This window comes from Panicum virgatum, chromosome 9N (genome assembly GCF_016808335.1).
Source record: "Panicum virgatum strain AP13 chromosome 9N, P.virgatum_v5, whole genome shotgun sequence".
Classification (NCBI taxonomy): domain Eukaryota; kingdom Viridiplantae; phylum Streptophyta; class Magnoliopsida; order Poales; family Poaceae; genus Panicum; species Panicum virgatum.
The window spans coordinates 77,871,509-77,899,123 of NC_053153.1; the positions used below are offsets into that span (position 1 = coordinate 77,871,509).

The window sequence follows — 27,615 nt, forward strand, 5'->3', positions numbered from 1 at the left end:
GCACCCGCCTATTCCCAGAGGGTGTGTACTCGGGAAGGTACTAGGCGATTGGGCTAATCTGGCTTTGAGACAAGCACACAAGAACACACGATCTAGAGTGGTTCGGGCCGCCGGAGCGTAATACCCTACGTCCACTGGAAGAGGTTTTGATCTTGGTTGTGTATGAATCTATCCTCTGTCGGGTCTTGGCTTATTCCCAGCCTGAGTTTTTCTTCTAGCGGGCGCCCCCTTTTATAGACCAAGGGGTGCGGATACATAGGACGTTGGGGCCCCGACAAGTGGGCCCAACGTGACTGTGCAGCATACTGCGCAGAGTACTCAAATGGCTACAGTGGTTACGAATCTTTCCTCCGATATGCTTCCATCCCCTGCTGACCCTCTGACGAAGGGAGGTCTTCTCTTGTCCCGTCAGCAAGGTGCCCGTTGGGGAAACGTAGCTTGCGGCGTGGCCTGTTGAGGCTATTATGTAGGCGTCATAATGGGTGAAGCCGAGCTGTCGTGTCCATCTGTCATAGCAGACTGACAGGCGCGTCGTGGGCGGCGCCAGCGGCACCACTACATGTCTTGGTAATACGCGATCAATAGTCCCCTGGTCAAAGACTCACCTCGGCCTCTGCTATATCAATGCGGACGTTCACCTACCACAATGAATGTAGTGGCAGGTGATCCTTAGTATGGAGACCAAGCGGCCTTACATACGTGTCTGTGCTTGCAGACACGTGGCAGCTCCGGACCCCCCCCCCCCGAGGCGGGGTGTCAACCCCTTCCCTTAGTGAGGGGTCCGGTTACTATACCAGGGGTCCGGGACTCTGCGGGGGTCCGGTCCTCCACGAGAGGTCCGGAGCCCCCGGCTGTTCGGGCTGAGCGCCTGCTCCTTCCGGAACACGTGGTGCTCCCGGACCTTTCCCAACCAGAGGACGGGTCCAGGACCGTTGACGGGTGAACAGGGCTTCCGGACCGCAGGGGTTCGGCTGCTGGACGTAGTTAAGGATAACTACAAAGCTCTTCTTGCCTAGACACAGTAAGAGGGGGTACGCCAGTCCTGGGGTACCGACACTCATATTCTGGAAAATCTTCCCATGTCATAAACCTTCCATTCAGTATAGGTAAACCATTTAGGGAGAATGGGTTTTTAGGTCTTTCTCACGTGTTTTTTTTCGCTCGTCAAATGTTTACCTATCTTTCGCGGAGAATGGTCGATCGGTTTTCTTCTTTTAAAGAACTTTGTAAATGAATGATCAAGAGAAAAGACAGAGAGATATTGACTTTTTTCACATCTGTAACTACATTCTCACATTATTGATTTTTTTATCTTTTTATGCGATCGGAAAACGAATGAGATCAGAAAGATAGGCGGACGACTTGACGATAAGGTCGGATGTTTCCGTGAGCAGTAAGCAGCGGATCTCCCCTTTTTTTTTGGGAAAGCTGGTGGGCCTTTTGGCGTGTTAATTCTTTCGCCGGGGCGGCCTTCTTCGTTCGGTAGATCCGGTCGAGGTGGTTTTCGTTTACCAGCGCGTAGGTGGTTTAAGTTCCTATGACCGAACATATTTTCTTAATGTATTAAAGAGGGCCTCTCTAACCGGTGAAAAGTGGTAGGTGTCCACTAACGGCTATTCCTGGCTCGGCTTCGATAACGCAATTCCGGGAGGAGTCGGTAGTTGGGCACTGGATCCCTTCGGACCTGGAGAACGTGTGACACTGGGTCGGGGTTTGGTGAACCAACATGTCGCTCCTTTAGTTTAAGTATCGGGCCCCTTTTTCGTTGCCTAGGTTACACCTTCGGAATACCCTAGACGGGGATTTCGCTCTATTCCCCCCAATCTTCACTTTGCGCCACGCCGACTCTCCGTCGTGGAATTAGACCAAGGGTCGAAAACCCATACCATAGGACCCCGTCTCCCGTATCTTATCTTTCGCACGTAGGAGATCGAGACACTGCCTTAGGGCTATGGGGAAAGTAGATCGATTGCCCAAGAATTACAACTACATAGAGGGTCTCTACAAGTCTATAAAGAAGTTTCCAAAAATCGATCGGTAGTAGTCCGGTCGCACCCGAACAATAATATTCAAGAGGGAAATGCACCTAAGATCAAATATTTTGAGCCGGCTTCCGTGGAAAATTCAGACTTTCTTTTTGATGCTGCGATCACATAAAAACATAAACTTTGAAGCTCAATAGCTAAATACATGGCAATTAAATCATGAGCCGGGATCATTAAGAGCATACTGCGAGTAGGAAGTGGAATTAATACAATGAATTCAAAAGCATCAAACCTCTCTTTTTCGAAAGAATCGAAACACATCGAAATGGTACCAGCCGTACTTAATAATAGAAGGATTTGGCAGAAATATGTAAAATTGTCCCTCCTAAAAAAATGATTCCAGAATAAATGGGCAATAGTTAGGAGAGGTGCGACAGCGGCCAGCAGAAGCAAGGTTATTAGATACCGAAGGAAAGCCCGGCCAGAACCACACGTGCAAGTTTCCCTGCATGTGGCTCGTCCGTGATAACTTCTTCGGATTTGCGTGAACTAGCGGACCGATCACTAAGTGGTTAGTACCTCCAGCATGAGCGAACCTTTTCTGAACTGGTTAGGAATGGGTGCCACTATCCCAGCCCGGATCCAGCCGGGTTCTATTGATTATGTCCCCTTCCCAACAGTTGTACCTTGTCTTGGGGCGTCTTTCTTTGGCTTTACTATCAAGCCCGCCGGAAAAATCAAAGTCTTTCTCTTCCCGTCCCGGGTCATGGTGAGGCGAAGGTGCGTCCACAGAAGAGGAAATCGCAATGCATCTTGCTCAGCAGGCGTAGCTTGGAGTGGTAGTGTTGCGGGAGTAAGGTAAGGAAAGTGGCCTAAGAGAGGAAGCCAAACAAACCAACCTGGGCCTTTTGAGCGCTGCTAAGCTAATATGTGCCAGAGAAAGAAAAGGAGGCAGGGGCAGGACGGTCATTTCGCGTGGCCGTGCTGACTGGGAGGCAGCGTGGTGTGCCTGCGTGGCATGCCAACTCAGCAAAAATAGCAAATGTAAAACTTCTCTTCCGTTTAAACCCGACATTCTCGGAAGTTGACGTGCCATCAGAATAGCTAATTCCGTAGCCTGATAGTCCAAGAATCTGACACTGTCAAACAAGTTTAAAATCCAGCCATATGTTTAGTCTATATTTTCTACAAAACGAGGCCACTACACGGAGAGGGCTCTCCCTACACTGTTAATCGAACAGCCCTCGCATATATATCTATTATCTTAGTATTTGGTCAACAAACGGAGCTTCCACGTTCGCTCTTAAGACCTAAAAAATCCCACATTAATTGGAGAAAAAAATAAAAATTACACACAACTACCATTATAATAAGTTTAGCCCAAAATATCCATTTTAAAAAGATAACAAGTAGCACCTACGTGAACCCTTATTAAGAAAAATAAAAATTACCTACCACTGCTATTACAATAAATTAGTTAAAAATACCCCTAAGTCTACCCGTCAATTCAAACCATTGCTATTTAAAAATGTTTTCTTATTAATGTTTAAAGTTAAAATGTATAGCTCTGACGTGGACCCTTACTCGCTATTAAATCTTACGAGGAGATAAAGATTTAAATTAGTTGTACAAGGTAGAATTGATTGTATGAGACATGGGAATCCAATTCATGCTATCTCTACATATGGTTCCCACACAATTAAGAGAAGTGATAAATATACACTGTTTAGTTTCCAAAAAATTTCACATGCTACAGTAATTTTGAACGTTTGACCACTCATTAGGAGTATAAATATGAATAACTGACAAAACTCATTCTATAACCCCCGGGCGAAATCGCGAGATGAATTTTATGAACCTAATTATGCAATAATTAGACAATGTCGTGCTACAGTAAATAATCTCTAATGATGGATTAATTAGGCTTAATAGTTTCGCCTCGCAATTTTCTGTCCATCCATGTAATTAGTTTTATAATTAATCTATGTTTAATACTCGTAATTAGTATTGAAAAAGGTGCAAAAAAATTTTGCCCAAAAAATTTTGGTAACTAAACGGGGCTAAGTACTCTCACGTTATGCTGTTATTCAAAGAAAAGTATGTGGATTGGTGCATAAAGTTGTATTAATAAGTTGACGGTGTGTCTAATAACTTGCATCCGGAGCTAAAATATATACAGGAAAAAAAGATCATGACATATTCACTTGCATTGCAATATCAATCAAAGTACTGAAAAGAAACAAAATCAAATTGACAAGATCCAAGATAGAGAAATAAATTATGTGTCATAGCTAGCCGCGCAAATGCGCGGGTCACCTTACTAGTTAATGTTTATAGGAGATACAGTCCATGCGAGGGGGAGGCAGTGACAAATAAAATTGATATTGCCATGGATTACAGATCAAAATCTAATTACACCATTCTGTCTGTTCCAACAAGGACTTCAAAATAAGATCTCACCTGAGTAAGTTTTGATCAAAATATCGAAGTTACTTTGTTAAATCAAATATTACATTCTCTATTATATAAATTAGTCAAAAGTTACTTCCTCTCGTGTATATTTATGGACTGTGAAGTTATTTTTTCTGACCATAAAAGTTACTTTTTCTAACTTCATCGACTATAATGTTATTTTTTCTTAACCTTTATGGAATACAAAGCTACTTTCTATACTCATAGTTACACTCACAGACTATAAAAAGTATTGGAAAGTTACTTCTTCGTGTAAAAATAAAAATTACTTGTTCGTGAAAGTTAAATGTCACTTCCTACCACATTTAAATAGTGCAAATCAAAATGGCGAAGTTATATCTTGTAACAAAAACTGTTTGTTCGTATGTTGAACTTTACTTCCTACCATATTTAAGTAACATAAGTTTAGATAGCCAAGTTATATTTTATAGAGTTATTTGGAGAGGCCTCTTCAAATAGGTTTTTCGTTCTACAAATTTATTTAAAACTAAAGAAGTTTGACTTAGAACCAACCACCACAGTGTAGTCAACGCCGCAATGGCATGGCTACGCTCCGTATAGAGTCAACTACGATCACGTGCAAGTGCAATTGATGATTACTACATTGGAAAAAAAAAAGCTACTGACAGTGGGAACGTAATTGTGGAATTCTGTAATACTAAAATGTTAATTGTGGAATCCGTTTGGATGGCTATAATAAGGATTTTAGATTCCTAGAATCTCCCGGCATCCAAACGGCTCGGGGCGCACCGAAGGTCGATGACCAGCAGCAGCACAACTGAAAACGAGCTGGGGTCGACTGCAAACGGGCTGAGCGTGCGTGCGGCCTGAAACCATCATCTGCTCCATGGGCCTCTCTTTCCTTCCCAGGAGAGGCCCATCAAGTCTCAAAAAAAAGGAGAGGCCCATCATCAAGATTTTTGGAATGGCCTTTGTGGGCTGTGTCCCGCCGCCCTCGTCTTCCCCTCCCCATTATTCTACTCCCGGGATTCCTTTCCTCCCCCTGTTGCTGCGACCGCGACCTGCCGCCGCTTGCCTCTGCTTCTCCTCCTCGCTTCGCTTCCGACCAAGCTTTCGAGCCAGCGGCCGCCGCAGCAGGGGTTCGGGAGACGGGGCCAGGCCATGGGGAAGTACATGCGGAAGGGCAAGGTGTCCGGGGAGGTCGCCGTCATGGAGGTCCCCGGCGGCGCGCTGCTCGGCGTCCGCACGCGCTCCCGCACGCTCGCGCTGCAGCGGGCGCAGAGGCCGCCCGACAAGGGGGAGGCAGGCGAGGCCGCCGGGGAGTACCTCGAGCTCCGGAGCCGGAGGCTCGAGAAGCCGCCCAAGGAGCAGGCGGCGGCGCCCGCGCCCAAGAATGGCGCCGCTACGAAGGCCGCTGCCGCCGCGGCGTCGCCCGCGCTGGCCGAGGACGAGGTCGAGGTGTCCTTCGGGGAGAACGTGCTCGACTTCGATTCTATGGAAAGGTGAGATTTTTTGCCGTCCAGGTTCCGGTCCTCACCCAATTCTGTTCCTTTGCCGCGAGGGGGATTCGTTAGGGTTTGCGCTATCTTCTCGATTCCAGTCCATTAGCGCCGCCCGGGCTACCTAGTGCTTCGAATTCGCAGTTGAATGATGCCCCATTTGCCGCCCAATTCATTTTTTTTCGTTTGCCCCCCATTATCCTTTCCGGTGTGTCCAATGTTCTGTTGTATCCTTGGGACAACTTCTCGGTCTAGAGGTCCACTCTTTGGCTGAAATTGAGCCTCCTGAATTCATATCAGCTGCAAAAAATCACTTGGACTCGGTAATCCTGTTTAGCTTAAAAGAATCTCTTACCTTATTTTATTGAAACCTAGACATAAAAGATGCACTTTTTTGCTCAAATGAACAAGTAATCCTCACTTAGTTGCATGTCACTTGGATTCTTGCACCCAGTCCAAACTAAAGCTGCCTTCTTAGTAGTTTATCACTAGGGGCCGTTGCTTAGTTTTACCCGTAGCCGCAGGGGAAAAGTTGCGTCCTTTCCCCATGTTCTCTCCCCTTCCCTACACACGCAGCCCTTCTTTCTCTGGCATTTTCATTTGTGCTACCTATTTGGGTCTCGCTTAGTGGTGGGGTTCGGCAGTCACCCTCCCAATCTTTTGCCAATCAAAGGCCCTTTTGTAAGAAATCTCAATTGCCGGAGAGACAGCACAAATCTCACACTCAACATCCCATTTCGTGCGTTTCTGCTCACTTGCCACTGTTTTGTGTCTGGAGGGCAACTAAACAGCATGCCATTGGCAAACATCTCATCATTAGCCGTGTACCAGTCTACCAGAGTGTCACCACCATTGAATACCTCCTGCTTGTTAGCTGCCTGGGATCACTGGCCCTTGGGATGGACCACCCTTCTTGAAACGCAAACATGAAATGGAGTTTTCCCTCCATTTCTATTCTGGTGTATCAACCACTATACTTCTTCAGAAAAATGTCTAGCGCAAGTCCATCAAGGGAAGAATGAAAGATACGACTCTTTCTGGTATCTTTTTTAGATTATGGAAAAAATTCCGGCCTTGATCATTCACAAGTGAATGACTACAGCCACTCTTTCTGGTATCTACTGTGCAATGTGGTGCTCTGGGTTCTATAGCTGTTTGGGAAAAAAAAAGTAGTGTGTCATGAGATGTGTTACATTATTTTAGTCGCACATTCTTGTGTGCATCGGCCCACATTGGCATCAAAACTCATCCATCAATCCCTCATCTCATTTTCCATGCTTGATATTTCAGGCAACATTCTTCCTTGCTTCAAAAGAACAGAAAGAAAAGCAAGGTGTCACACAAATCTTAGCCCAGATTATTGTAATACCCTGATGTGTGGTCTAACAAATTGGGAGCCAATCCATATTTGTATTGTCACATCCATCCCCATTTATCACAAACAGCTGCTCAAATTGAAACTAAAAGGAGGACTGGAGGAGTATGGGGTCTGTGAGGTCACCATGAACGGCCTGGTGCTGATGGCCTTGTGGGTTCAATGCGGGTGGCGCGACAAGTAGAGGTGCAGGTGGACTGCAGGTGAAGTAGGCTGAGAGGCAGGGCCGTGTGATGGAAAAAACACCAGTGTTGATGATAGGTCGATGGCAGTGACTGGGGAATGCGACTACGGTGAACTTCTCTGGATCTGGTGCATAGAGGAGAGAGGCAGAATCCTAACGGACTCTCAGGTCTGACCATAAGAGTGGGTGGACCCAAAGCTTTGGTAGCCCCATATATCTGGAGGAGTAGAGAAAGCAAGAAACAACGTGGTTACCTCGGTACGCTTTTAATGTGGTGTTAAAGGTCATTGTTAGCACCAGGACGGAGCAAAATGTAGACACGATATTAAAAGCGCTACGAGGCAAGCGGATCTACATGACTATTTTGTTGTAGTGTTAAGGAAGGAGACATAGTTAAAGAGCAAATTTCGTCTGCCCATTAGTAAGGGTTGCAATAATAGTGCACTATTACAATATTGAACAGTGACTCGAATGGCTGTGGTTTTTTAATAGTGTGTCTGTGATACTTGGCCTTACTTGATGTCTGCTTCTGGGCAACCCCATGGGATTTCAATTTAGAAGTGAGAAAAAAATTTGTACACTGCAATGGTACTTGTGCATTTATGCCACTGTTTGTTTTTCTTTCGAGCTTTTTTACTCATGTCTCTTTTGGTTGCAGGAATACCAGAGAGACGACGCCTTGCAGTTTGATTAGGAACTCAGAGATGATAAGCACCCCAGGATCCACAACTAAAAGCAAAATAAGCAGCTCGATGACATCCCGTCGCAGAATGGAAAGCTCAGTCTGTCGTTTCATACCGAATTCACTCGAGATGGAAGAGTTCTTCGCAGCGGCTGAACAGCATGAGCAGCATACCTTCAGGGAGAAGTACGTCTGGCTTCCCTCTCTATGACTTAAACATTTTGTTAATTTTTGCATAGGCTGACATTGAACTGCAATATTGTTCTGATCAGGTATAACTTCTGTCCTGTGAACGACAGCCCTCTTCCTGGACGGTATGAATGGACGAGGTTAGGATGCTAGATTTTCAGCACAAGAGCTTCATTGATCTGATATGTCTACAGCAATGACTGGTGTCGTGGCCGTGGCGCCAACCAACTGGATTGCATTAGCCTCCTTGTCTTTTGTAAAAATTAGATTAATTAGCCTGTAGCTGAATGATCGTGTGTAATGAACAGGTCCAGCGCTGACTTACACACAGATCCCCAACCTTACTGTAACCGTTAACTGGTCAACGCTCATGCTGTAACCGAACCATCTCATGTAGTGTAGTGTAGGCCTAATCCTCTGTGCCTAGTCCTTGAACCAAATTAATGAATTAGAGTTATATTTGCATGACATTTTCCTGATGTTTTCAGCTGTTGCCTCTCACATGGCAAACTCATGCTCTGGTCTGAAAAATTGGCCTTGCAGTTTCAGAAAAAGGAAAGGAAAAATTGGCCTTGCGCCATTTGAACGTGGAGGCCCGTCATGCCCTTGGAAGGCCGTGTCATGATGGAATCTGTGGGGCTTGCATTCGCAGTATTCGTGATACTCCTTTTGAACCGCGAACTCGTTTGGGTTCCAATCCATTGGAGTTCGGTCTTGTGGCGTGAGTCAAGACAAGACACTCCGTGCAGTTTCCTTCGAGACTAAGTGGCGGAGCGTGAGATAATATTAAGGGGGGCAATTTGTGAAGGCTCAAGTTTAAAGAGCCGACATACCGCACCGTAGGCAAGTTTTAAGTGTCACATGTCATGGCGCCCTAGAGCGCAATGGAGAGAAAGCTTGGCGATAGTATTAGATAAATATGTGTGAGGCATCAAATAATATAAACGTAGCTACCTAAGCTTTTGAGGATAGCAATTGTCGGTACCCCAGGACTGGGGTACCCCCTCTTACTGTGTCTAGGCAAGGGTCTTGTAGTTATCCTTGACTACGTCCAAACAGCCGGACCCCTGTGGTCCGAAGTCCTGATCCCTCGGCAACGGTTCCGGACCTGCCTCACGACTGGGAAAGGTCCGGGAACGACGCGTGTCCCGGAAGAGGCAGGCGCTCAGCCCGAACAGCCGGGGCTCCGGACCCCACAAGGGGGCCGGACCCCACAAGGGGGCCGGACCCCGTGGAAGTCCCGAACCCCTCATAGGGTCCCGGACCTCCTGTATGGTAACCGGACCCCTCGCTAAGGGAAGAAGTCGACGCCCTACCTCTGGGTGGTCCGGGGCGGACACGTATACAAGGGCACTTGGTCTCCATACTAAGCCTCACCCACCACTGCATTTATTGCGGTAGGTGGACGACCGCATTGATACAGTGGAAGCCGAGGCGATTCTTTGACCAGGAGGCACTATTGATCGCGTATTACCAAGGTAGTGGAGCCGCCGGCGCCGCCCACGCCGCGCCTGCCAGTCTGCCATAGCAGATGGATACGACGGCTCGGTTTCGCCCATTATGACGCCTACATAATAGCCTCAGCAGGCCACGCCGCAAGCTACGCTACTCCAACGGGCACCTAGCTGACGGGACAAGGAAAGACCCCCCTGGGTCAGAAGAGCAGCAGTACGCATATCGGAGGAAAAGATTTGTAACCACTGTTGTCTTTTAAGTACTCTGCGCAGTATGCTGCACAGCATGTTGGGCCCACTTGTCGGGGCCCAACGTCCAATGTATTCGCTCCCCCTTGATCTATAAAAGGAGGGGCGCCGCTAGAAGACCTCAGGCTGGGAAAGAGCCAAGGCCAGCAGAGGATAGGTTCATACACACCACCAAGAACAATACATCTCCCAGTGGACGTAGGGTATTACGCTCCGGCGGCCCGAACCACTCTAAATCGTGTGTTCCTGAGTCCTTGTCTCAGCGTAGATTCAGCCCCATCGCCTAGAACTTCCCCGAGTACTCCCTCACAAGGGAATAGGCGGGTGCGCTCCGCCACCCGGCTGTGGGTACCCCTAGAAACCCCACGACAGCAATTAGCATAAAAATCAAGTTATCAGCAACAAATTATGAATTTATGAACTTGCAAGATAAGGTTTTAGAAAAGAATCGACAAAGGGACTAGCTGCAGCCCATTAGGAGCCCTGTGCTCTTCTTCATATGTCCAGGCGACAGTGCCCAGCGAGCTCCACAGCCGGTGAGGTAGTAACAGCTAACGAATACAATGAAAAGAGAGCGTTGCGACGTATTATCCAGCAATTATAGTCAAACGATACAAAATGCAAGAAAAGCAATAGACATGATTACACGTGGTCCTCTCTGAATAGTTCTGCAAGATTCATGGATGAACTCGGATACGTGAGTTACTTGTAATAAACGGACTAGCAAAGTAAACCAAACCCTCGCAAATTTTTTGGGAGGGGGGGGGGCGGGGGGGGGGGGGGGAGGTTGGCCTCCAATAGACTCCGCCAAGTGGTCACTGGGTGATGCCGTGGTGGTCTCACTTGCATCAGCAGTGATTAATCATTTCGGAATGTTGCAGGAGAATGCTTTTTTTTCATTATTTTGAAAGAAGTACTTGTTTTCTTCTATAAATATATTGTGGTCCAAACATGTACTACCCCCATACCTTAATATTTGACGTTTTAGACAAAACTTTACACTACAAATAAGCTAAAGGTTGATGTCCTAACGTCATTTAAAAAAAATCGGAGGGAGTATTTAACCATTTTAAAGAAGACAACGGGTGAAACCATCTCTAAATACTTTTTTTATATATGAAAAGACACTTCTTCCGATCTCTGCATGAATCTTCCGATATAAAGCATTTCCTTCTTCGTGACAACATCTACCTAATCACGAGAAGCAGTTCAAAACTGTTGGACCGGTCGGTACAGGAGCATGCGCTTTCTATTCAGCTCCCCTCGTCAGGTCCGAATCATTTCCTTCGTGTTCGAGCACACTATTCTCTCTGCTGGACAGACCAAGTGGCGAACAAAATTAAAAATCTCGGACCCAAGTCCTTTTGGGAAGCATAGCAAATTGTTATAGATTCAGACGTTTCAATCTGACGCTTTAGAAATTCATGACACCGTACATGCTTTCATCGCATGGATTGCTATGGCGTCCTAGTTTATCCTTTGTTCATGGAACGGACACTCGAGTCAGAGAGGAAACCACCAGCTCTCTGAATTCTGAATCATCGCGGCAGTTCGTGCTGGTACTGAATCCTCGTGTACTTTCCGGGTTTCCCTTTGTGCTGTGTCTGAATGACGAGAGATTAGGTCCGGTTCTGCTCGTCCTAAAGGTGGTTTACTTTTGGAATCGATCAAAGAAATGTGTGATCATATATGCGTGTCTAACCAAACCATTATGTGTTTGATTAGTACGATGACGTCGATACTATGACGACAAAGCTTTGGGGGGGGAAAAAGGTGCAGCCATCAGCAGTACTGAAAGAAAACTGCAGCTCAACTCCCTCTCGAGTCTCGAGGTTGTGTGTGATGAGAAACAAAATATTGCTAGTGAAAACTGCAGTGGCTGCGCTGTATTATACTACTGCACAATACTCCAAACTGAAGACCCATGGAGCGAGAACAGGGCAAAACAATGCTGATGATTCCATTGGAAACAAAGGTGCCGTCGCTATACGATGCATAGTTGTATACCTAGTTCAGTTAGCCAAATCATTGCTGTGACATCACCTGTGATCTGATCTGATCTGATAGTGTTGACGCAAATTTCAGTAACACACCAACGCACTAGATCGTGCGGCGCGAAAAAGAGCTCAATGCAGCTCTTCCTGCGTGGAGCGGTCAGACCGGTCTAAGGGACCGGTCAGATCGGTCGCCGGTAAGAATCGGAGACGACCGACGAACGCAAACCCGGGAGGGGCCCGTCAGGGTAGGCGCACATAGGGTTGTTTTAGGATCGGCAGGTCACCTAGAATGCCTTCAAACGTCGCGGAGACGAAGGAAGAACAGCAGATGGGGTTGGAAAAGCTAGGGTTTGGAGAAGAGGATAAAAAGTAGAGTTTGTATTGATTTTGTTCGATTGGATTTACTAATCGGTCGTGACCTTTTATATTTATAGGGTGGGGTGGACTTATCCCGCAAGAAATCCTGTTTACAGATCTAAATCTATAAAAAAAACCCTAGTTGTACTCGGACTCTACCTGAACCGGTCAGACCGGTCAGTCCCTGCCGGACAGGCCACAGTGCCTCGACCGGTCAGACCGGTTGGTGCCAATTTTGGCTGTCAACATATGCCCCCCTGTTTTTTGGTAAATCTTGCTTGCCAAAAAACATTCTTCTGAGCCAAAATTGGCTAAGGGCGATGATTAACACTACATCGGCCATTTTTTTTACTAAAGGCGATAAACAATTATCGGCCATGTTTTGCTCAAGTCGATGTTGAAACAACTTGTTTGGGCCGCCACACCTTCTTCATTGTCGCTGACGTCTTTGGCACGGCCTCCACTTGTTGTTCCATTGTCTCCTTCTTGCGCATACGTTGCAGCCTTTTCTTCTGAGTATGAGACAAGTCTGAGGGACACCACCTCGGCTGTAAATACTTTGAATCTTGCTCCTTGCTCTTCGCATTCTCTTTGCTGCAATCAACATCTTGACTCGATTGCTCTTGATGTCTTGACGATGATCTCGTATCCTTGACTTCGCTTGGTGGCCTCTTATGTCTCTGAGCACTCTCTTTCTTCTCATATTTGGCCAAGAGTTTCTTAAAATTCGTCCTTGTCTTGATTTTGGAGGAGTTCCCAGATTTACTGAGCGCACCGGTCAGACCGGTCGAACCGGTCAGACCGCTGCTATGGCCGGTCGGACCGGTCGAACCGGTCAGACCGCTGCTATGGCCGGTCGGACCGGTCGACTTGTTGTCGGCCTTCTTCTTCTTGTCTTGCCCCCTCCCCCGAGTGTTTTTGCGCCTTGTGGGATCTTCTGTGTCAGCTTTTTTTCAGGTCTTTCATCGACAATAACTACATTCTTCTCCTTGGTTGATTCGGCTTGACTCGGCCGAACTAGCACTTTAGGATTATTCAATTCCAACACATGCACTGGAAAATGATTCTGATCAACCTGCATATTAGGAATAACCAATCGTCCTTCATTAATGGCCGATTGAATTTGTCTACGTAACACATTGCAATCATTAGTAGCATGTGAAAAAGTATTATGAAATTTGCAATATGCTCGCCGCTTCAACTCTTCAAGCGGCGGTAGAGTATGTGACATCTTGACATATCCAATCCTATATAACTCATCAAATATCCTCGCGCACTTGGATACATCAAAAATAAATCGTTCATCTTGCCGATTTTTCTGAATCGGCTTAAGAGCAGAACAAGTAAATGGTTTAACTTGAGATGGCCAAGCAAACTCAGCAGCATACACATCATTAGACTCATCGTCCGAACAATTTGAATTGCATTCTAAAGCATGCACACTAGAATGATGATGCCTATGAGATTCTTGAGACTCTTTGCTTCGGCTTTCTACAGTCAAAGCTCTTTGATACACTTGAGTAACAGTAAAGAAATCATAGCATCCTAATCTTTCTTTAATATGAGAGCGCAAGCCATTAAAAGTCAAATCAGCTAAATCCTTTTCTGCAATATTCACACTAAAGCATCGTTTTTTGTATCGCGGAATCGTCTTATATAATCATTGACATATTCATCACGCGATTGTCTAACCGATGTCAAGTGAGACAATTTAAGCTCATCATGCCCACAGAAAAAGTGCTCATGGAACTTCTGCTCTAATTGTTCCCATGAGCCAATAGAATTAGGTGCCAAAGATGAAAACCATGAGAAAACGGTTCCAGTTAGAGATAAAGAAAATAAACACACTTTTAACTCGTTTATTGAACTAGCTTCTCCTAATTGGGCAAGATACTAACTAATATGCTCAAAAGTACTCATAGTATCTTCCCCACTGAATTTAACAAACTCAGGCAACCTAAAACCAGCAGGGTATACAACCGAATCAAACGAAGTAGGATACAACTTTTGGTATGTGCGGGTTTTACTTCTAACATCCACTCCAAAACTTTCTCTAAGCCGATTAGCCAAATCATTCTTATAATCAGTAAGCATTTTATCGAAATTACTCGAAGAATTTGGCTGTGGATGTAGATACCTCACGCTGGTTTGGAACAAACTGACCGGATGACCGGTCGGTACGACCGGTCGGACTGGTTGGGGGGAACCGGTCCGACCGGACTGATATACCGGTCTCTGCCGATTTTGTCAACACTGCACATATCGGTCGAACATCTCGTCGGAGATAGGATCGGTGTGTGGCACTGAATTTCTGGAGATTTCTGGTGGTGTGTACTGAACAATCTCGTTTGTTCGGCTAATGTTGGCCGAACCAGGAATACTCATAATAGGATCAGTGTACGTGGGTGTAACAGTTTGACCACTGAAATAATTCATCGGCATCCCATATTGAGGTTGACTCGTAGGAGATGCTGCCGATGGTTGAGGAACATAAAATTCAGAAGTAGAAACAGATGGAGGTCCGTCCGCTGATTCTGGTTTCTTACCAGCCGATTCTCTTTCCTTAGAGCTAAGCCAATTAACCCAATAAACATCACGCTCAGCTAGCAATTTCTGAATTTGTTCCATAGTAACACCAGAAGGTGGAGCAGTTGCAGCAGGTATTACCTCAGTAGATGCATCCGAGGAGGTAGAAGCGAAGTTGGTCTCCTTGATCTTGGTGACTTTGCCGTGTCGATCGACCTTGATGCTCGCAAGCGCCGCTTGTAGATCTTCTTCATCGTGCTTCTTTCTTGCGCTCCTCCAGCAGCAGATGGACATCCTCCGGAAGATGCTCATATGTCGAAGGGAAGATGTTCTCCTTGTCGATTTCTGTGTTGGAGCCCATCTTCTTTGGAGTAGATTAGATCGGTTTTATTAATCAAGATCTTTCTTCCCCAACGGAGTCGCCAAAAAGAATGTTGACGCAAATCTCAGTCAACACATGAACACACTAGATTGTGCGGCGCGAAAAAAAAAGCTCAATGCAGCTTTTCCAGCGTGGAGCGGTCAGACCGGTCTAAGGGACCGGTCAGATCGGTCGCCGGTAAGAATCGGCGACGGCCGACGAACGCAAACCCGGGAGGGACCCCGTCAGGGTAGGCGCACGTAGGGTTGTTCTAGGATCGGCAGGCCACCTAGAACGCCTTCAAATGTCGCGGAGACAAAGGAAGAATAGCAGATGGGGTTGGAAAAGTTAGGGTTTGGAGAAGATGATAAAAAGTAGAGTTTGTATTGATTTTGTTCGATTGGATTTCCTAATTGGCCGTGACCCTTTATATTTATAGGGTGGGCTGGACTTATCCCACAAGAAATCCTGTTTATAGATCTAAATCTATAAAAAACCATAGTTGTACTCGGACTCTACCTGGACCGGTCAGACCGGTCGGTCCCTGCCGGACAGGCCACAGTGCCTCGACCGGTCAGACTGCTCGGTCAGACCGGTTGGTGCCAATTTTGGCTGTCAACAGATAGTATCACTGGTGCTACTGAATACTACCTCCGTCCCACAATATAAATATTTATTGACTTCTGATGATCATGTTTGACCGGCGGCCTCGACGGTGGATCTCCGGCGGCGGGTGCGGACCAAAGGTCCGTGAGGCGGTGGAGGCGAGCGGAGGCGAGGGCGCGCGTGAGCAGAGGCTGACTGGTGATGGGCGTGATGGTGAGAGGCGGGCCCCACGCCACGGTGGCCGGTAGCGCGCGTCCCGTATCGCGCTAGATTTGGCGAGTCCGGGACGGTAGCGGGACCTTTCCCATCCCCCGCTGCAGCCTCGTTTTCCTGTAAGGTTTACTGAAGGACCTATTCAGTGTCCCGCTGCAGCTGCAGACAGCCTAACTGACCAACTCCTGAATAGCATCGCGCGTCGCATCATGTCCTCTTCAGGAACAAAAACTCAGGAACAAAAACAAGGATCCCACATGGCATGCCCTAGCTCGATCGTGTCTCGGCACTGTTGGAAACTCAGTTTGTTTCAGCCCGTTTTGTCAGAGGGAATGTTAGTTAGCGCTTGTTAGCTTTTGGTCAATAACTGAATCCGCTTTGGATGCGTCGTGTACGCCTGAATCGCGCTTTGTTCGCGGTGTGGCATTGGTCTTTCCGTTGAGTCGTAGCTGAAGCTTCGCGCTCCACTCGTTCGGTCGTGGGATGGCGCGATCAAGTAGGAAGGAGTGGCGCGCGTGGCGCTCGTCGTGGGTCGTGGCCGAGAGTCACTCGTGTATGTATATATTGTGATCAATAGAGTCAAAAACGCTGCGCATTAGCGGCACCAAAAACACCGTGTGTTCTTCGTTGTTTTCCACAGAGCTCGCGTGTGTTTAGTTCGCGTGTGTGCGTCCGGTGATCACCGGCGGCGTGGGGTCGTCGGTGTTCATCTTCAATTGGCATCAGAGCGGTTACCGCATTCTGGGAGTGCCCATGGTGATGCTCCGCCCACGCGGTCTGTGGGAAGCTCACCAAGACCAACTACGCCGAGTGGTCGGCGATGATGAAGGTGATGCTCCGCCCACGCGGTCTGTGGGAAGCCGTGAACTTCGCCGACGTTCCGGAGCATGAAGACATGATGGCCATGGAGGCTATCTGCAAGTCGGTGCCGGCCGACATGGTGGTGTCGATGTCAAACAAAGAGAGCGCCAAGGCGGCTTGGGACGACATCAAGACGGCGAACCTCGGCGTCGAGCGCGTCCGCAAGGCCAAGGCGCAGACCCTGCGAAGGGAGTTCGACGGCCTCGTCTTCAAGGACGGCGAGAGCGTGGACGAGTTTGCGGTGCGGATCAACAACCTCGCCGCACGGCTGAGGACGCTCGGGGACGACCACACCGAACCAACGGTCGTACGCAGGTTCCTGCAGGCGCTCCCTCCGCGCCACCACCAAATCGCCATGTCGATCGAGACCCTGCTCGATCTAGAGACCCTGTCCGTGGAGGAGCTGGTTGGGCGCCTGAAGGCGGCGGAGGAGCGGCACGACCTCAGCGGTGGCGGCAACAACCTCGCGCGGCTCAACCTCACAGAGGAGGAGCTGGTCGCGCGCGTTTCCAAGAAGCTGCAGCTCTCCGGGGGCCCGTCGAACTCCGGCAACTCTGGCTCAAGAGGGTCTGGGGGAGGCCGCAGTGGAAGCTGGGGGCGCGGCCGTGGTGGAGGCCGTGGCGGTGGGCGCGGTGGTGGCGCCAAGAAGCCTGGTGGTGACGCCGGGCGCGAACTCAGTGGCGACGTCGCGAGCGACGAATGTCGTTACTGCGGCAACAAGGGGCACTGGGCCCGCGAGTGCCGCAAGAAGAAACGTGACGAACAGGCCCATGCAGCCGAGGTCGAAGAGGAGGGCGCGCTTCTGGTGGGGATCACCTCCATCACCGTCGACTCGGAAGAATAGGTCCACGTCGCGGTCGGTGAAGGAGGGGCACGCGCGCGCTGGGTGTTCGCCGACCCGGTGGCACACGTGGCGTCGGCGTCTCCCGCTGCAACGCCCGCAGGTACGAAGGAGGTACACATCCGCGAGGACAAACTCTTTGTCCAGCTTGGTGAGAAGAACCGCGACGGGCTCACGCGGTGGATCCTCGACACGGGCGCCACGAACCACATGACCGGGGAGCGGTCATCCTTCTCCGACCTCGACACTAGCATGCACGGCACCGTCAGGTTCGGCGACGGGTCGGTGGTCGGCATCGAGGGGCGCGGCACGATCCTCTTCACCTGCAAGACCGGCGAGCATCAGAGGCTGCCTGGAGTGTACCTCATCCCCAAGCTCACGGCCAACATTATCAGCCTTGGCCAGCTGGATGAGGACCACTACAAGATCCTGATCGAGGAGGGGGTCCTGTGCGTCTGGGATCAACGCCGGCATCTCCTGGCAAAGGTGCAGCGCTCGGACAGCAGGCTGTACACTCTCGACCTCAACATCAGCACGCCGGTCTGTCACACGGCGTTCGGGGACGACATCTCCTGGAAGTGGCACACAAGGTATGGACACCTTGGTTTCCGTGGGTTACAGCTGCTGTCGAAGAAGAATATGGTCTATGGCCTGCCGGCCATCGACCATGTGGAGCAGGTGTGCGAGAGCTGCCTCGCCGGGAAGCAGCATCGACAACCGTTCCCAACGGCGAGCAAGTTCCGCGCGTCGCGGTCCCTGGAACTGGTGCATGCGGACCTGTGCGGACCGATCACACCAGAAACGCCCGGCGGGAAGCGGCTGTTCCTGCTCGTCGTGGACGACAGGAGCCGTTTCATGTGGCTGGTCTTGTTGGCGTCCAAGGATCAGGCCGCGGGCGCGATCAAGCAGCTTCAAGCGCGCCTGGAGGTCGAGTCTGGCGAGAGGCTTGGCACCCTGCGTACCGATCGCGGGGGAGAGTTCACGGCGCGGGCGTTCATGGAGTACTGCGCCGATCAAGGGATCCAGCGTCATCTCACCGCGCCGTACACGCCGCAGCAAAACGGCGTGGTGGAGAGGCGCAACCAGACTGTGCTCGGGATGGCTCGCAGCATGATGAAGGGGATGCAGGTGCCCGGATGGCTCTGGGGTGAGGCGGTGAGCACCGCCGTGTTCGTACTGAATCGCTCGCCGACGCGTAGCGTGGAAGGAAAAACTCCGTACGAGGTCTGGTATGGTTCTAAACCGGCTGTGCATTTCTTTCGCACTTTCGGTTGCGTTGCCCATGTGAAGGTTGCCGGGGGACATCAGAAGAAGCTGGAGGATCGTAGTACGCCAATGGTGTTCATCGGATATGAGCCTGGATCAAAGGCGTACAGGTTCCTGAATCCAAGCACTGGACGGGTGTTGATCTCCCGTGACGCGGTGTTTGACGAAGGGAGGGCCTGGAACTGGGATGGTGCTCCGACATCCACGGCGAACAACAACTCGGGGGAGCCGTTCACCGTCGAGTACATGACCACGTTCATTTCGGGCGGTGGAAGCCTGCCGCCGCCGCTCGGAGGCTCACCACCACCATCAGGGGCGGCGCTGTCTACTCCGACTAGAGTTCTCGGCACTCCTCCAAGCTCGCCGTCTCGAGGGGCAACAACGGCGAGCACCCCAGTGCCGGGACCACCGGCGGGCGTGGAGTTCGTATCTCCACCGTCGGGTGACTTGGAGCTGGATGCAGATCATGAGGACGACGCGCCTCTGCGATTTCGGGCATTGGACAACGTCCTTGGGGACGTTCCAGTCCCTGGCGAGGCAGGCAGGGAGCTCGACGCGGGGCTGCTCCTCGCTGTGGATGATGAACCCACCTCATTCGACGAGGCGCGCGGGGAGGAGGAGTGGCGCAAGGCCATGCTCGACGAGCTGTCGTCCATTGAGCAGAACGACACTTGGAGCCTCGTCAACCTGCCGCCCGGTCACCGAGCCATTGGGCTCAAGTGGGTGTTCAAACTCAAACGCGATGAGCAGGGCGCGGTCGTGAAGCACAAAGCACGCCTGGTGGCAAAAGGGTACGTCCAGAAGTTCGGCATCGACTTTGATGAGGTGTTTGCACCGGTGGCTAGAATGGAGTCAGTAAGGATGCTGCTCGCCGTGGCTGCTCAGGAGAACTGGCTTGTACATCACATGGATGTTAAGTCAGCGTTCCTGAACGGGGATATCGCCGAGGAAGTCTACGTGCAACAGCCGCCTGGCTTCACAGCGGCTGGGCACGAGCAGAAGGTGCTGCGTCTGAAGAAGGCGCTCTATGGACTCCGTCAGGCTCCTAGAGCGTGGAACCAGAAGCTAGATGCAAGCCTGCACGAACTTGGTTTTGTGCGTTGCACGAGTGAACACGGCATGTACACCCGTGGGAAGGGGCCATCACGGGTGATCGTCGGCGTCTATGTCGATGATCTGATCATCACTGGAGCCAAGGAAGGCGATGTCGAGGCTTTCAAGAAGGAGATGCAGCGCCTATTCAGGATGAGCGACCTTGGGTTGCTGTCCTACTACTTGGGCATCGAGGTCAAGCAATCCAAGGCTGCTATCACTCTCGGACAGGCTGCGTATGCGCGCAGACTGTTGGAGAAGGCGAACATGGGAGGGTGCAATCCCTGCCATACTCCGATGGAGGCGCGGCTAAAGCTGTCAAAGGATGGAACGACGGCGTTGGTAGACGCCACCGAGTACCGCAGCCTGGTGGGCAGCCTCAGGTACCTGGTTCACACTCGCCCGGACATCTCGTTCGCGGTTGGATTTGTGAGTCGTTTCATGGAGAAGCCAAGGCATGAGCACATGGCAGCGGTGAAGCACTTGCTGCGGTACATTGCCGGAACGATCGAGTTCGGCATCGTCTACCCCAAGCTGACAGGCAGCGACAACAACCTGATCGGTTACAGTGACAGCGATTTGGGGGGAGACACTGATGAAAGGAAGAGCACCACAGGAATCATCTTCTTCCTTGGGGACAAGGCGGTGGCTTGGCAGTCACAGAAGCAAAGGGTGGTGGCGCTCTTGTCCTGCGAAGCTGAGTACATTGCTGGCGCTGCTGCAGCTTGCCAGGCAGTGTGGCTCACGAGGTTGCTGAAGGATGTCATGGGAGATGATCCTCGAGTGCCTCAACTCAAGATGGACAACATGTCTGCAATTGCTCTCAGCAAGAACCCAGTGCTGCATGATCGAAGTAAGCATATTGACACTAAATTCCACTTTATTCGTGAATGCGTGGACAAGGGGAGCATTTTGCTGGAGTTTGCGAGCTCACAGGAGCAACTCGCTGATCTGATGACGAAGGCACTTGGCCGTTCGCGGTTCTGTGAGCTTCGGGAGAAGATTGGCGTGGTCAATCTGGGCTGAAACAACAGACTTTGGGGGAGAATGTTGGAAACTCAGTTTGTTTCAGCCCGTTTTGTCAGAGGGAATGTTAGTTAGCGCTTGTTAGCTTTTGGTCAATAACTGAATCCGCTTTGGATGCGTCGTGTACGCCTGAATCGCGCTTTGTTCGCGGTGTGGCATTGGTCTTTCCGTTGAGTCGTAGCTGAAGCTTCGCGCTCCACTCGTTCGGTCGTGGGATGGCGCGATCAAGTAGGAAGGAGTGGCGCGCGTGGCGCTCGTCGTGGGTCGTGGCCGAGAGTCACTCGTGTATGTATATATTGTGATCAATAGAGTCAAAAACGCTGCGCATTAGCGGCACCAAAAACACCGTGTGTTCTTCGTTGTTTTCCACAGAGCTCGCGTGTGTTTAGTTCGCGTGTGTGCGTCCGGTGATCGCCGGCGGCGTGGGGTCGTCGGTGTTCATCTTCAGGCACTGTTCCTCTGATCAGATTAGACGACGCATCCATACATCATACATGCATTTCCACTGAGATTTTTCGGGACCATACCGGCTACCAAGCTTTAGTACACAGTTTCACCTCCAACAGTTTTCGCCGACGGCCGGCCGACGCCTTCTCCTCGCCCTCGCACAGAGGAGACAGGGGTAGCCCAGTAGGCAATTTTGACATGTGATGTGATTTGACCGATCCGTCTGCCCGCGATCGAGCCGTCGACCTGGTGATGCAAAAACATTGGGCTGTGTTTAGTTCCAAATCTTCTCTCTCCAAACTTCACTATTCACTTATCACATCAAATTTTTTACCTCATGTATAGAGTATTAAATGTAGATAAATAAAACAACTAATTGTATAGTTTTGATGTACACGACGAGACGAATTTTTTGAGCCTAATTAGGTCATGATAGAATAATAATTACCACAAACAAACGAAAAATACTACAGTGTTCGATGTGATTTTTTTTATCACCATTTTACATATATAAACACAGACTTGAAACAGGGCCGCCATGTGCGAACTGTCCCCTGCAGCTGCAGGAGGCAATGCGGCGGGGGTCTCGGCCTCATCAGATCGGCAGCGAGCAGCGAGCATGCATGCAAGGTCTGGCGCCTCTCGTGGTCGCCGCTATGCTTGAGCATTTCGAGGAGCGTGGTCCTTGCCTCCTTGTGATAACGCAGAGCAGATCGCCATGAAACCTGCCTCTCGTGGTCAGGGGCGGATCCACGAGGAGGGCCAGGGGGGCTCCAGCGCCCTAAGCTGCTCTAATTATACATAAAACACTGTAGCAAGACCTCCAAATCACCATTAAATCTTCACACAAATCAATATTTCTATTATTTCAGCCCCTCTTCTCTTCAATCCTGCATCCGCCACTGCTCGTGGTCGCCGCTATGCTCGAGCATTTCGAGGAGCGTGGTCCTTGCCTCCTTGTGATAACGCAGAGCAGATCGCCATGAAACCTCATTCCCCGCATTCAGGGCGAGGGCTGCTGCAATCTGCTCCATGCTTGCAAAAACTCGGCTGCCTGCAACTGCAAGTGATGAGAATGGCAGAACAAACCCGAGCAACAGGGTGGTCAACTCGGTTGCCTTTGCCGGTCCGATGCCGTGGAGAAGACAGGAGGCATCCCGGAATAGAGCCAGGCCCCGGAGGCGTGGCGGACACCGCTTATGATGACGCGATCGCGCTGGAAACACACGCAAGTGCTGAGGCCCGGCGCAAGGGGCCAGGCGGCACAGGACAAGGAGAAGCCAACAGGAGGTTACAGTGGAGCTGTGGAGGCGGCATGGCGCGGTTGTGTTAGCAGCAAAGGATTCTTCAGAAACGGACGGCTCGTTTGCGGACTGTGTCAAAGCGCCAACCATCAAAGAACCACCCGAACCAACTTGCCAAAGTGGTCACTGGCTTCTGCCAATAGGGTATTCAGTAGTAGTATACTAGTAGCACGCGACATCTGACTTTATGCAGATCCTGAGATCGTATGCATCATCACAACATGGATGCATCTCACTCACATGTCCAGATACTTGTACAGTAAGAACAGTGGAGTAAAAGGTCAAAGTGAACCTAGAGAGTCTGATGAATCTTTCTGCAACCTCAATACTGTGGTCAAGGAAAAAGTAGATGTGCGTTTCAGAATTCGTTAATCCATAGGACTGGACTGGGAATGAATCGCAGATCCAAAGTGGGTTAAAATATTGCCATCATTATTGTTTTGGGTAAATCAGATACACAAATATGTACATGCACGATCATTGATGCCACGCACACTCACAAGTTACAAAGGGAAGACAGACAAATACGAAGCTACAAAGCTCCCTCTCTCTACTCAGACTAGTATGTTACACACACACACACACACACACACACACACGCCTGAATCATTCTTGAGCTCACTTGCCGGCAGCGATGGCGGCGCCGTACGACCGGCTCCTCCTGACCTCCTCCGGCGGTATGAAGGCGTCCGGGCCCAGGCCCGGCACGTTGAACGCCACGTCGTCGATGGTCCACGACTCCTCCATCCGCGTGACCACGCGCGCGGCGCGCACGCCCACGCCGAAGCGGGCGAGGTGCGCCGTCGACGTGCCGGCGTGCGCGACGGCCACGCCGCCGCCGCCGTCCACGGCGCGGTAGTCCGACATGGCCGACGCGATGGTGGTCTCCCAGTACATGGCGGGCGCGCCGGGGGACTGGATCCGGGTCAGCTGCGAGTCCTCCAGCCGCGCCAGGAGGCCGCTGCGCTGGCTGAAGAACCCCGTCAGCCCGTGCCGGATCACCTCCGCGGTGCCGTCGCTCCAGCTGGAGAGCACCGAGGGCCCAACGTCAAGGCGCAGCACGAAGCAGTCCTCGCCGTCCACCTGCTTCTCGCCGGCGTGCTCGGCCGTCGAGAAGATGGACGCGATCGTCACTGGGTCCAGGCCCTGCATGCACCAATAATCCATCACTTTATTTACTGCCAGTGAACATGTAAATAAATCATCAGAATCCTGGCAACCTCGCAAATCTGCAAGACTTTTGCCTTGGTGAATACTGACACCTTGAAAAATAGTATATGCGCGCGCGCCCACATGGATGCAGGTGCAGCAAAAACACGATGGAAAAATGCATTTGACAGCAAAGTTGACAAGACAGATAAATCTCCTTGACTTGTTGGCATACATGTGTTTGGTGCTTGCTTTAGGACCACCAGTGCTAGCAAATTTCAGAGAAGGGCAGATCAGATTCTCCAAGAAAATGGTAATCTAAGTGTGCCCAAGCCCAAGTGCATACTTAGATTACCATTTTCTTGTCTGAAATCCGTATCAGACAATAATTCTAAACGGGGAAACTTTCTCAGAACTTTCAGCTACTGCCATCGAGGACAATGCAACATGAAACAGACAAGTGGGAACTGGCAGTGCATTCCCTGCATCAGGGTTTAGGAGTAGGTAAGAACATGTCAGTACGCCATAATTTATTGGAATGGGACAGAGGACACTGCTGATATAATGATGCAGTACTGCTAAACAAAACACACCATTGCTTAAAATTCTCTATGATAGTACCAACAGCTAAGAGCCTCAACATATGTGCTGCATCCGTACAAGCCTCCAACGTGAATACATTTTGATGATACTACCTACATTTGTTATCCATTTCCACGGGGATTGGTCGAAACTTAACAATACTCAAGTCAAGAAGACTGAACAAATTGTATGCTTTGACTAGCCCACAGAGTCATATGCTCACTTGAGCTGTTCTTATTATCAAATTGGCTGAATGGTAGACCCTAAAACAACGACTCGAACAATAAACTAGTGTGTAGGCCTCATCAATCCAACGTTCAAACAGTTAGGCTTCATCAGATGTAACCTACTCTGCAGAATTTTATTAGAACGTTTGGTAAGCATCAAGATCATGAGAATCAGAACATGACCTCAGCACCCAATTTTCATATTGCAAACTATAGTTGGATATGGTATAGCTTTGCTAGAAATACCAACTGATAGCCTTAAGTGAAGAGTGTCAATGGGTCTAACCAAATAAAGCACAAAATCAGGAATTTATTTCCTTTCAGAGTGTTAGGAACAAGAACACTGTTTCATGATCCACAGATTTCGCCAAATAAGAAATACCAATGCAGCCGGGCGGCCAGTTGGCTAGCCCGGTCCGGTAGCGTTGCGCCCCAACAGATCCTGAGTTCGATTCTCATCAGAAGTGAATTTCCGGCTGTTGGGGTAAAAAAACCCCTCGCTGTGCTCGCCGCGAGGCTTGGCCCTCTCGGGCATGGGCCAGGGTTCGGGGGTTTTCTCTACCCGGGTAAGCCGGTGTGACTTCCTCTTAATGAAAAACGGTGGGGCCGTTTCCTCCCCGGGTAGAGTTTTTTTTCGTGGACAGACGACATGTATATTCTTCTTGCCAACAAGTTCTTCAGAGAAAACAGAGAATTGTTTTTCGTCAACTCCCATCCTCACACTGACACACCCTTAATGTGTTCAGGAACAACCTAACCTATATACTAAAGAGGTTCCACTAGCCAAGTTGATCGGGATAAGCCTAAACAAAAGCAGCCAATCTAAGTTAATGATGAAATCAAGCTCAGTGATCAAACAAATATTCAGACATCTCACACTAGGCTGATTAAGCTCTTTATAAAAAAGAGCATCCTGCGGACAGAGATATTCTTATTCCAGCCCCATGTGATGGATAAAGGCAGGCTAATCTCACCCTACCAACTGCTAATCGTCCTCCCCAGTTCAAACATGGACAGTTTGGAGTTTGGACTCCAGTTCTCAGGCTCTCCGCTCTCCTGCAGAGCTCGAAGGAGAGCAGAGCATGAGGCAATCATGACATCAACAGTGTGGCATCCTGCAGATCCCAAGATAACAACTGTGCAAGTGCAGAGCCCATACATGAGATAAATCCAAGTGCTATTTTTAACAAAAGATTCATCGCATTCGCATCGAGTTGTTTTGTTTAAGGGATCTTCTCCTCTATTTTTTTTCTATCATGTACTGCAAAGCGAAAGGGCGTGCGCAAAAGCAGGAGGCTATTCGATCGATGGCATGCGAAAGCAGAGGAAAGCCAGCAACGGCGGCGGCGGGCCCCGCCTGTCATGGGCCAGGCTAGCTCGCAGCAGTAACGCTGTGCATGCGAGGCATGCCCATGGCGATCGGCAAAGCGACGAGGGGGGAAAAAGGCGAACGGAAGAAAAAGGAACATGGCATCACGATGCGAAACAAGAGATGCCAGTGGGGGGCAGGGGAGGGAGCGCCATGATGCCAACCTGGAGCGCGCGCCGGAGTGGGCGGGAGCCGCCGCGCGCGGCGTGGGCGCCGAGCCAGGGCGTGCGGCGCCAGGCGACGCGGCCGTCGCTGCCGGCCGCGACGCTCTGCCCGGCCACGGACATCTCGACGAGCCACATGCTGGGCGCGAGCTGCCACAGCACGAAGCTCCCCTCGTGGGCGCGCCCGCCGCCGCCGGGCTCCTGCAGCATCGACAGTCGCACCCGCCCCGACGCGTACATGCTCTTGACGGCGCCGTCCTCGAGCTTGCCGCACCCCGTCGTCGCCCTGAACTGCTCGATGATGTACTGCGCCGACGACGCCACCTGCACGGGCACACACACGCGCGCATCGCTCCTCCATCATTCCATTCCAAGCAAAGCAAGCGCGCGCGTAGCGTACACACAGGCGCGCGGGAAGGTTAATTAGCTGTTGATGGCGGCGGCGTGGACGTACGTGGCGGGGAAGGCGCGGGAGGAGCGGGACGGGGGAGAGGGGGCAGGCGAGCACGGAGAGGAGCACGCGGAGGTCGGCGGCCGGGCGGGCGTCGTCCCCGGCGGCGCCCCCGGAGAGGAGGCGCGCCCACCGGTGCAGCGCCGCGTGGAGGCCCGAGCGCCGGCGCGCCGCCTCCTCCTCCCCGCCGCCGGGCTCCTCCGCCAGCGGCTCCAGCGCCACCCTCGATCGCATCTCGCTCGCTCTCCGCCGGCCTCTCTCTCGCTCGCTCGCTCCGGCCCGTGCGTAGCTTCTGTGTCAGGCTGCCGCGCGTGTCCGCTGCTGCTGCTGCTGCTGCTTCTCGTTATAAGAGGGAGGCGGCCACACAGGCCAGGCCAGGGAAGCGCCGCGCGCGGTTCACCTCGCGGGCGCGTACACGAGCTGCCTAACGGTAAGCATGACTGACCCGTGAGCCCGAGCTGCTGGGGGGTCCGCTGTGTCAGTGGAGCCGCTGGGCCCGGCGCGCGTGTGGAGTGCGGGGAAAGGGGGGGAGGGTGGAGCGTTCAAGGGAGGCAAGAAGAGGGAAGGGTTTGTTTTGGGTTGGGGAGCGGTCAAAATCTCGCTGGCGCTGGTGGCGTTTGTTGTTGGTGGCGGCGTGGCCGTGGCAGCTCAGCGTCCGCCTGAGCCGCCCGCCGCCGGCCTGCTCTGCTTCCCAGCCAAGCCAAGTCTCCTCCCCTCCAACGCCAG

General features: G+C 50.8%; 3 protein-coding genes across 3 annotated transcripts; 2 read left to right on the plus strand and 1 right to left on the minus strand.

The window, feature by feature from the left end:
• The first annotated feature begins 5,425 nt into the window (after window positions 1-5,425).
• Window positions 5,426-8,817, plus strand: LOC120692558 (cyclin-dependent kinase inhibitor 5-like). Its single transcript, XM_039975883.1, has 3 exons — window positions 5,426-5,920; window positions 8,135-8,344; window positions 8,431-8,817. Exons 1-3 carry the CDS (start codon window positions 5,580-5,582, stop codon window positions 8,498-8,500), a joined length of 621 nt encoding a protein of 206 aa, XP_039831817.1. The 5' UTR covers window positions 5,426-5,579; the 3' UTR covers window positions 8,501-8,817.
• An 8,113-nt stretch (window positions 8,818-16,930) lies between these two features.
• LOC120689384 (keratin, type II cytoskeletal 1-like) lies at window positions 16,931-17,815 on the plus strand. Its single transcript, XM_039971672.1, has one exon. The coding sequence runs from the start codon at window positions 16,931-16,933 to the stop codon at window positions 17,813-17,815; it is 885 nt and encodes a 294-aa protein (XP_039827606.1).
• Window positions 17,816-23,340: 5,525 nt separating this feature from the next.
• On the minus strand, window positions 23,341-27,227 carry LOC120691776. The gene is made up of 3 exons (XM_039974968.1): window positions 26,893-27,227; window positions 26,439-26,762; window positions 23,341-24,093 (listed from the first exon to the last, which is right to left on the minus strand). The coding sequence occupies exons 1-3, from the start codon at window positions 27,121-27,123 to the stop codon at window positions 23,566-23,568; spliced, it is 1,083 nt and encodes a 360-aa protein (XP_039830902.1). The 5' UTR covers window positions 27,124-27,227; the 3' UTR covers window positions 23,341-23,565.
• Window positions 27,228-27,615: the final 388 nt, after the last annotated feature.

Bases quoted from the DNA above. Each gene is read 5' to 3' on its own strand.
- LOC120692558 (XM_039975883.1), top strand. From the start codon at position 5,580: ATGGGGAAGTACATGCGGAAGGGCAAGGTGTCCGGGGAGGTCGCCGTC. The intron at 5,921-8,134 runs GTGAGATTTTTT...TTTTGGTTGCAG, and splicing joins GACTTCGATTCTATGGAAAG to GAATACCAGAGAGACGACGC. The intron at 8,345-8,430 runs GTACGTCTGGCT...TGTTCTGATCAG, and splicing joins CAGCATACCTTCAGGGAGAA to GTATAACTTCTGTCCTGTGA.
- LOC120689384 (XM_039971672.1), top strand. From the start codon at position 16,931: ATGATGAAGGTGATGCTCCGCCCACGCGGTCTGTGGGAAGCCGTGAAC.
- LOC120691776 (XM_039974968.1), bottom strand. From the start codon at position 27,123: ATGCGATCGAGGGTGGCGCTGGAGCCGCTGGCGGAGGAGCCCGGCGGC. The intron at 26,763-26,892 runs GTACGTCCACGC...GTGCCCGTGCAG, and splicing joins TCCCGCGCCTTCCCCGCCAC to GTGGCGTCGTCGGCGCAGTA. The intron at 24,094-26,438 runs GTTGGCATCATG...TGGTGCATGCAG, and splicing joins CACTCCGGCGCGCGCTCCAG to GGCCTGGACCCAGTGACGAT.